Consider the following 10,189-nt stretch of genomic DNA (forward strand, 5'->3'; position numbering starts at 1 on the left):
CTTTTCTGGAAGGCTTTTGTCACTGAAGTGTGTGAAGTTACTGTTGGTTTGAGGAGTTGGAAATTTTACACGAGTCAAGGATTGCAGTGGCGGCAGCTGGGACGCATCTGTAACGGTGTTAGTTAGCCTGAAAGCAGAAAATTAGCAACCCCAAAGCCCAGCTTGGCTGTTTAGTCTGTAGAAATGACAGGGCCCAGCAGAAAGAGAGGGAGAAAGGAGACTCGCCCCTGGAAAGAGAGTTTGCCGTCGAAAACTGGGCTTCTTCTATTGGAAATCTTAGAGACACTTTCAGGGCAGGTCTTTGGCCTGCTCAGGATCTAGGGAAGGCCTGGCACAAAGTAGAAGGTGCTCAACAAATACGTACAGAAGGGGAAAATGAAGGAAGCAAGAACAGGAGGAATGTTCCTGGTCACCCGGCCCTCCTGTGCCCCACCTCCTTTTAGATGAGCAGACATACAGGGAGAACTCAAAGTAAGCCCCGTCATGGGAAAAGGAACCTCCCTCCCTACCCTCAATAAGGTAGAGCCTAGAATAAATGACAATCTGAGCAAAATTTTACTCATCTGAAGCTATACAAAATAGATTTTAAAAGGCAAACCCCGTATTCACTCCAAGATTGAAAATGCCACTTCAAGTTTTTAGTAACCGTTATTCAATCCAATTGCTGGAAAAAATTTTCGAGATATTAAAGTTCATGAAAAAGAGAAACAAACACCCCCAAATCAGGTGATTCTTCATGCCCAGGATTGGGAGGGCAGGTCAGCTCTTGGTGCCAGCTGAAAGGGATTTCTATTTATTACCACTATTTTAAAATGTGTGTGCAATTGCAAAAAGTTGGACTGCCTTCGTTACTTTTGTGTGAAACACTCCTTAAGTGATCCCTTGTTTTAGCTTATCTAGAGAGTGCAAATGAGCAGGTTGGGGACCCACTCCCGCCCCAGCAGAAATGCAGTAAAACCATTAGCGTCAAAAGGGGCAGTACACAGCAGATTGTCTCTAGAGGAAAGGCGGAGGTTTGTCCAGACAGCCCCCGCGGGGGTTGCGGTGGGATATGCTAATAGTGCCTGGCCACTGGGGCCGGCCTCCCTCCCGAAAGAATATATAAAGAACCCCAACCCCCGCTTGTCGACCCAGGCCAACAGGCGTCTGCCCTTGTTAATTACCAGAGCGACAGACTAGGGAGCTCCGCCTGGGATTTGCCCGTCGGCGGAGGCTCCAGGCTTCCGTTTCTCCCCATCCCTCTCGCTGCCGTCCAGGTGCACTGCCTGCCTCTCTGCAGGATGGACGTGTTGGATGGCTGCCAGTTCTCACCTTCCGAGTACTTTTACGATGGCTCCTGCATCCCGTCCCCCGATGGTGAATTTGGGGACGAGTTTGTGCCGCGAGTGGCTGCCTTCGGAGCGCACAAAGCAGAGCTGCAGGGCTCAGACGAGGACGAGCACGTGCGAGCGCCTACCGGCCACCACCAGGCTGGTCACTGCCTCATGTGGGCCTGCAAAGCCTGCAAGAGGAAGTCCACCACCATGGATCGGCGGAAGGCAGCCACTATGCGCGAGCGGAGGCGCCTGAAGAAGGTCAACCAGGCTTTCGAAACCCTCAAGAGGTGTACCACGACCAACCCCAACCAGAGGCTGCCCAAGGTGGAGATCCTCAGGAATGCCATCCGCTACATCGAGAGCCTGCAGGAGTTGCTGAGAGAGCAGGTGGAGAACTACTATAGCCTGCCGGGACAGAGCTGCTCGGAGCCCACCAGCCCCACCTCCAACTGCTCTGATGGCATGGTAAGCAATAGATCTGGTACTTGCTAGGCTACCCTAATCTTTTCTAAAGTCCTTACACCTCATTTAACCTGGTGTAGTGGGGAGAGTGGGGTGAAGGCAGATGCTGAGTTGCTTTAAAAGAAGAGAGGGGTCCACATTTAGAAAGACTCCCCAAACCGCTGCTGAACAAGATTTTAGTTTAACTTTCTAGCAGGTTCTAGGTGTACACTGTAATCGAGGGTTGACATGGAAGATGGGTGGCTGTGAATGATCACTCGGATGTTTTCTCCATTCCTGAATTTATTTTCAAAATATGCCATCTGTGGATCATGCCTTACACTAATATCTAAAGGCACCGTTTCTAACTTAATGAGGAAATGGAAAGAAATACCCACACGGCCCCAGTTCCTGCTCCAATGAGGCCTGGCTGAAAGATGTTGATGCATTCTTTTTAGAGGGCGTTTGCTCAAAGGCTGCCAGGTTTTAATGTGTTTTTGCCCTGGGAAAGTGTTCTTTCCCTGAATTAGTGTGGCTTTCTTCTACTCCAATCCATTTTGCATGGTTAACCCAATGCACATTGCTGCTGAATTCCACCCCCTCTTCCCTTTGCTGCTGCTCTCCTCTTCTTCAAGCACAGAGATTGACCTCAGTGCCCTGGGAATTTGGAGAGGGCTAGCCCTTCCTAAATCAAGGCAGTGAAGGTGATTGACAGTGTTCGGTTACAGAGCTGGTGGGCAAGCACAGTCTCACCGTTGGTCAGAACATCTTTTGCCAAGACCTGAAAATAAACTTTGTTGTGTGTCTTGTATTATAGCCCGAATGTAACAGTCCTGTCTGGTCCAGAAAGAGCAGCACTTTTGACAGCATCTACTGTCCTGATGTATCAAATGGTAAGAATTGATAACGTCACAGGAGTTTAAAAACCAGCTCAACCTAACAATTCAGCCTATAAAATTCTGTTCTTCCTGATAGTATTGGGGAAGGGAATGGAAGTGATGGTTCTTATAGGGAGGCTTTGGTAAAGCAAAATAAACACATCTTCTGCTCTAAATCCCCCTAGTAGACATGCACGCACACATGCACACACACTGTTGCTTGAAATATTATCGGGGGCTTCCCCACCCCTACCTCTACCCCTCAGGAACTGCCAGATATTTGCTGCAAATTTCTGTGTTAGGCTTTCTGTGACCACCTGACCTCTGGGTGTCAGAGGAGCTGACCTACAATTTAAGGAGCAACATAAGCAAATCTGTCTATCTTGGGCTAATTATTTTTTAATGCTTTTCTCTTTGTATCCTTAGTATATGCCACAGATAAAAACTCCTTATCCAGCTTGGATTGCTTATCCAACATAGTGGACCGGATCACCTCCTCGGAGCAACCTGGGTTGCCTCTCCAGGATCCGGCCTCACTCTCTCCAGTTGCCAGCACCGATTCACAGCCTGCAACTCCAGGGGCTACTAGTTCCAGGCTTATCTATCATGTGCTATGAACTAATTTTCTGGTCTATATGACTTCTTCCAGGAGGGCCTAATACACAGGAAGAAGAGGGCTTCAAAAAGTCCCAAACCAAGACAACATGTATATAAAGATTTCTTTTCAGTTGTAAATTTGTAAAGATTACCTTGCCACTTTATAAGAAAGTGTATTTAACTAAAAAGTCATCATTGCAAATAATACTTTCTTCTTCTTTATTATTCTTTGCTTTAGATATTAATACATAGTTCTAATAATACTATTTCTGATAGGAGGCCATTCATTGAGGGTAGCTTGTTGCAATGCTTAACTTATATATACATATATATATTATAAATTTTGCTCATCAAAATGTCTCTGGTGTTTAGAGCTTTATTTTTTTCTTTAAAACATTAAAACAGCTGAGAATCAGTTAAATGGAATTTTAAATATATTTAACTATTTCTTTTCTCTTTAATCCTTTAGTTATATTGTATTAAATAAAAATATAACAATACTGCCTAATGTATATATTTTGATCTTTTCTTGTAAGAAATGTATCTTTTAAATGTAAGCACAAAATAGTACTTTGTGGATAATTTCAAGGTATAAGAAATTTTGGAAATTCCACCATAAATAAAATTTTTTACTACAAGAAATATTTTGGCTCATGATCTTTTAAAAGAACACCCCTAATGGAATTAGTATTCATTGACGTGAAATCTTTACGTGTGGGCTGAAAATACTTAAACAGTTGGCTTTTCAGATAAGTCTGAATATTTACCATTCTTATGTACCCAGTTTAGGTCCTGTTGATGTCACAAATGAAAATGTCATATTTTTATTTTAAATATATTTCAAGTGAACCTGCTAAATGAAACTTTTCCTTTATCTCAGAATTATACCATATACTATCAAGTCGTTTGTGTGTGAAGGGAAGATAGAGGTTATTCAGAAGAATAACACATGCTATTTTAAAAAAGACTATACAACATTACATCATTTTAACACCTATAGTACAATAGAAGGCATGAGTTAAGTCATATTTACTTTTACTACCTGCCTGAAAATATCTTGATAATATATGCTAATATTGTCAATAAAATATTTAAAGGTATTGGGCTGATTTTTTTTATATTGCTAGAGTGCCAACATAAGAAAACTTACACAAATTATACTGAAGTGAGACAGACTTGAGTTGTCTTCCTTCTTTTTACAGCCTCTTAAATTTTATTGTATTAATCATATCATGTATGCGTGTGTGTGCATGTGTGTATGTAAAACAGACATGTCTCATATTCATCACCCTAAATCTCCTCTAGAAAGAACTGATATGAAAAAAGTTGAACAATTAAGTGGAAAATTAGGTTGAGACAATGATTGGGATAATTCTCACAAGTTCACCATTTAGAGAGATTTTAAAAAGAGATCCTTAAAGTATCTAAAGTAGCTGTTCACAGAGAACAAATATTGATAATTGTTTAATCCTCTTATATGTACATTAGTTTAAAATTCCTAAGGATTTGTGGTTACATATGTTAATTTAAAAAAAGCATACAGACTTTTGCTAGAGCTTGGCAATGCTACTGTTCTCAGGAAGGTTTCTCTTTCTCTCTGATGTGATTTGCTCATGCTTATGCAGTCATGAAGCTTAAAGGAATGGGAATCATTCCATAAGGGAGGGATAAGGGCTGAGTTAAAAAAAAATATGGCTACTGTCACTCTGTTAGCATCATGGCCTGACAGGGGACGCTGACTTTTAGCACACAGATATTAGTCTTTACTCATGATTTGAGAGTGTGAGGATTTTACATGAAGAGAATTCAAGAGGGCATGATAGAGATTCCTGTATATGTCCAACGTAAGTCTGGGTTTTTCACTTTTGTTAGAAACTGTGCTAGGTACATTTTCTCCTTTTGATACTTCTATGGAGATATTGGAGATTTGTTGTTTTTAATAGGATCAGAGAGGAAAAAAATTAAAAATTGGTTTAGTTTTTTAAACTTCAATTTTTAAACACATTACCATATTTTGTTTCATTTAATATAATTAAGCAGAAAATATGAAATTTTTGGTTCAAGTGAACGAAAATTAAACTTTTTCATATCAAATCTCAATTGCTTTATAACTTTGCAAGCATACCTAAGATTCTCAATGAATATGATAATGATCATTCGAAGTAGTTAGAGGCTTTTCAGTGGTCTGGATATAATACAAGGGGTGGTTAATGTACAATTTAAAACAATATTCTCCATGCCATGTTGCTCAATTAATCTCATTTTCAATGTACTAACATTGAAGGCTGATGTCTGCTCAGCACAACACAGCTTTTGCAGTCATACATACTTCTTTTTAGATAAGGGACCTTTGGAAATTGGTTTTCCAGTGGATCAGATCCAGAAAAGTCTTCTTTTCTTTTAAAAAGTAGGGAAAAAAAAAGAAATGGAACTCACGAAAAGATCAAAGTAAGGATGGGATTTTGTCATCTATAAATCTGCAGTGAACACTTGGGTTTCTGAGTTTGTATTAGCCCACTTCACCTCAGCTGGTGGAAAACATGCAGCAAACCAACAGTCAGATTTCTAAGAGCAACTAGGACAATATTCCCTTCCCCATCTGCAAGCGTTAATGGGGAAGAGGTTTTTAGGAAGTGAGAGTCAAAAGAGGCTCCTTTCCTCTCATGGCTGCAAAACGCATGTTCCCTGAGTTATATATGAAAACCGAGTCCAGCGAAGTTATGGAAATTTGTATGTGTTATGTGGGTGCAAGTTGTTATATATATCCAGGTGTGGTGTCTTGATTGTCCTTATTTTCTTCTCCTTTGAAAGATGAAAGTTACATAAAATTAGTAGCCATATTATACCCCTAAATTCCCCTTTAAGATGGCATTCTTAGGAACACTTAATCTGACAGTGGTATTTCCTGAAACTCTCTCTTTGGAGTTATAACAGTTACTGGATTAAACTGGTAATTTAATTCTCTGACTTGCAGAAGTGTTATTTCTGGAAATGATATTAGAGTATGGCTATTTGTAACTTCAGAAAAACCCTGCTTGAATGGCAAAGTGCTCCTGAAAATGTCACCACTGAATGTTCCTACATTGTCACAAAAAGCACAGGATATCACATTTATTTCCTTAAAGAATTTTAATTGTATATATTTTAGTTGACTAGTGAGTTGGTTTATGATAAAATCATAAATAGCAAGCACCAAAATTATTGTAGGGTCAAAATATTAATACAAATAATCCTTTGTAAAGGGGAAAATAGCCAAATCCTATCTCTATTTATGGTACAAATTCACTTCATTACAGATTAATCAGAAAATAGCGATACAGCAGCAACTGGCAAATATTGAGTGCTGTGCTTATCATTATGCAAATAAGAAAACTGAGGTTTAAGGAGTTTAATAATTTGCCCAAGACGTAGCTGGCTATTTGGGCTTCTTTATGACATGTGTTCCAGGAGGCTCAGGCAGGAGTTAGAAGTCTTCTTATGATGTAGCATTGGAAATGCCAGAACATTATTCCTACTACATTCTTCTGGTCAAGCAAATTACTAAGCCCAGCCCAGAATCCAAAAGAAACAAATTAAACTCTGTTTTTCAGGGAAGGAAATAGCAGTAAATTTGCATACATAGTTAATACTACCACAATGGCTGGTATATACTTGCTGTCTTTATTTCCTCACCTTTCATCCATTCCACTGACTGTAATCAGGCTTCTGCCTTTATGGCTGTCCATGATCACTGGTAACCTTCAAACCAGTGGACTGTTCCAGTCCTGGGTGAAGCTTATCCCTATAGGCGTGATGTCTTCCCTGATCTTCAGTCCTATATATCCAACTGTCTTCTTAAAGTCTCTCATAAGTCTCAATGGCACTTCCAACTCAACGTATTCCAAATTAAACTCATCATCTTTCCCCTCTCTCCCTACTTCTCAACCTGGCTCACTTACATTGTTGGCTGTCTCTGTGAATGACCTTACCAGTTATTTCAACGTGAAATTTAGGACGTATTCCTGGTATCTCAGTCTCTCTTGCTCTCTTGTCTAATTCATTACAAAATCCTATGAATTTACTCTTTGCCCTTAATTCAAACTATGGCTATCTCATTTCAGGGATATCATAAGACGCTGTTAACCTGTCCTTTCATAATTACTTTAAATCTTCCATTTCTGGTGATGGCATCCATATTTTTCTGTGGAGATTGTTCCTTTCCTCTTTTCAGTTCATGTTGTTCAGGTGGGATTCACAGTACCACCTGGCTCTAGAAGTGAGCAAGTCATTCTTCTCTTACCACGAGTATATCCTCTACCTTGACCATAATTATTGTTTCATGGATTCACATGTGACCCAAGTTGTTTAGTAAGTGTCAGTCCTGGGATATTTGTTGGAACTACAAGGAAAAAGAGTTTCTCTTTCTGCTGGGGTGATAATATATGAGCTTTTTTTATCTTATGTATCAGGCTGCCAGCTGTCATCTCACCCCCAAAAAAGTAGATCCTGCCTAAAAATACAGCAACGCAGTAGAAAGCAGGGCTGTGATGCAGATATTCCTGAAAACATCATTGAGCATCCAGATCCCCAAATGCCTGAATATCTACTCTTGGCTACACTTTACAGTTTAGGAGCCGACACATGGTCTTTTTCCTTAAACCAGTATGAGTGGGAATTTTGTTAACTAAAACAGAAATAATCTTGTATAATACCACTCTTTGATCTCTTCTGCCTATTGCATGCAGCTAGAGCAATTGTCTCAGAATATTCATCTGACTATGTCAACCATTCCATTTTCCCTCCCAGCTTATTGCATGCAGAGTAACAAAGCAGCAGACTCATTAACATGACCCTCAAAGTTTTGTGTGTCAGTCTCCTATCCACCTCTCTAGCAGTATCTCTTTCTTGTCAAGTCTCTACTTTCTCCACTTCAGCCACAGAAGTGACTTTTATCAGTCATCATATTCCCTTTTGCCAAAGAGGTTTTATATATTCCATTATCTCTGTCTGAAACCTCTTCTCCCCTCTACTTCACCTGGTCAATACCCACCCATCTTTTAAACTGCAGCTCAGGCATCAATCTAAGGCAAGTTTTCCCTGAACTCTCATACAGTATCAGGTACTCTTAGTCTATGCTCTGAAAATACCATGTATCTCTTCTCTGTGTTATGTCTCATCATTGAAATTATGTATAAATTTTTGTGATAATTAACATTTATTTCCTCCTCTATGAAAGCAACAAGACCTGTTCTTTCCCAACCCTGTTGTCCCCTGGATTATAGTAGGAAATATTTACAGTTATGCATACATACATATAATATATATATGTATATGTTATCCTGCTATAGTAGGATAGATTGTGTGTGTATGTATGTATATATATATAAAATAAATGAATTGACATTTCTGAAGCATTTGTTGTTGTGGAATGTACTCTCTTTTTTCAAAAATCTTCATAGGATTCCTTAACATCATTTTCTATTTTTCTACTGATTCTCTTAGTTTTCTGTTTTATGTTAATTTCTTGCACTGACTTCTCTTACTCTGGTTAATTGTTATATGTTTGTTTCTTAGGTTTCTGTTATGTGGACACCTCTCTTTTTGGTCTGCTGTAGTCCTTTCAGTTCCCATAGCTTCACCTCCTATCTGTCTTTTATTGTAGAGATGTTTCTACCGTTGCCTCGTTCATACTCTGTTCTTAAGGAAGCTACCCCACATACAGCTTCTGTTTGGCCTGACTGGTCTTTTAAATAACAGTTAATCAGTGAAGAATAGGCACCTAACCTGAGGGCAACCAATATATAGACTAAGCAATATTTATGAACTGCATAGTTTAATTCAAATATGTGCTTTGAGATAAACAGACTCTTTTTTTTCACAAACAGAAAAATAAATCATCAGTTACAATGAAAATTAAATTGAAAAGTCATGATATGGATGGGCCTAGAGAGATTAGGATGGGTCATATACAGGCTGAAATTACAGGGGAACAGAAGAGGCCAAGGAAGAGTAGCGTAAGGTATATTCAGAGACAGAATCCGGGCATAGTACCCACTAAGTGCCTACTATTGTCCTACTGAGGCCTTGGGTAAAAGCTGAGGTTAAATCCCAGCTTTACCACTAATTAGCTGAGGGAACTTAGGTAAGTTGCTTAAATTCTCAAAAGCTGTTTCTCATTTATAAATGTGGAAAATAGAATATAATAGAATATAAATCACAGGAATTGTGAATATTGCATGAGATAAAACACATAAAATGCTTAGCCTAGGGACTAATACATAACAAATATTTATCAAATGGTAATTCAGAAAAGAAAATATAATGGTTGAGGCTTAGAATAAAGACTCACAAACTCCTCGTGTGGGACTCTTTGGAACTATCTTGATTCTCGAAATATCTTCCAGCTTTAGTAGCTATGGGCTCAAGTGGTTCCTTTTATTACTCCTCATGTCTCCTATATATGAAATAGCTTGAGTGGATCTGCAACTAAAAGAATCCCATTAAAACATCTTCCAAATGCTCATCTGCAGGTTTCTCTACAGAGGGCCATTCATATTTTTAAATGGCCGACTAAACATTTCCCCCTTGGTGTCAATCTCAATATGGACAGAACTGAATTCATCTTCTTATTCTACACATTTTATTTCATCGCATGGCATCATTTGATGAAAGTTTTGGAATTATTTTAGATTCCTCCCTTTCCTCAAAGCAATTAATTTAGTTTGCTGGGAACATAAGGCAAAAGGGAATTGTAAAGGTAATAGTAGTAGTAGCAATAGAAACAAAACTGTATTTCTTCAGGAAGCATGATTTTTCACACTGTAACATCTATAAAGTCAGCCTGGGTTTTATGGTTTTTGCCTACATTTAGTGAAATAGGACTTCTTTTTTAGGCAAAAAGTTGTTTCAAGTTGAACCTCTTATGATCAATGGGATTTTAGAGTCAAGGAAATGTGGTATTAAGATTAAGAAAAGAAA

At 39.1% G+C, this 10,189-nt stretch overlaps 1 protein-coding gene across 1 annotated transcript; it reads left to right on the forward strand.

The window, feature by feature from the left end:
• The first annotated feature begins 1,128 nt into the window (after positions 1-1,128).
• Positions 1,129-3,874, forward strand: MYF5 (myogenic factor 5). Its single transcript, XM_055238738.1, has 3 exons — positions 1,129-1,781; positions 2,575-2,650; positions 3,062-3,874. The coding sequence occupies exons 1-3, from the start codon at positions 1,281-1,283 to the stop codon at positions 3,250-3,252; spliced, it is 768 nt and encodes a 255-aa protein (XP_055094713.1). The 5' UTR covers positions 1,129-1,280; the 3' UTR covers positions 3,253-3,874.
• Positions 3,875-10,189: the final 6,315 nt, after the last annotated feature.

The sequence above is a fragment of the Symphalangus syndactylus genome, chromosome 13 (genome assembly GCF_028878055.3).
Source record: "Symphalangus syndactylus isolate Jambi chromosome 13, NHGRI_mSymSyn1-v2.1_pri, whole genome shotgun sequence".
NCBI classification, from domain to species: Eukaryota; Metazoa; Chordata; class Mammalia; order Primates; family Hylobatidae; genus Symphalangus; species Symphalangus syndactylus.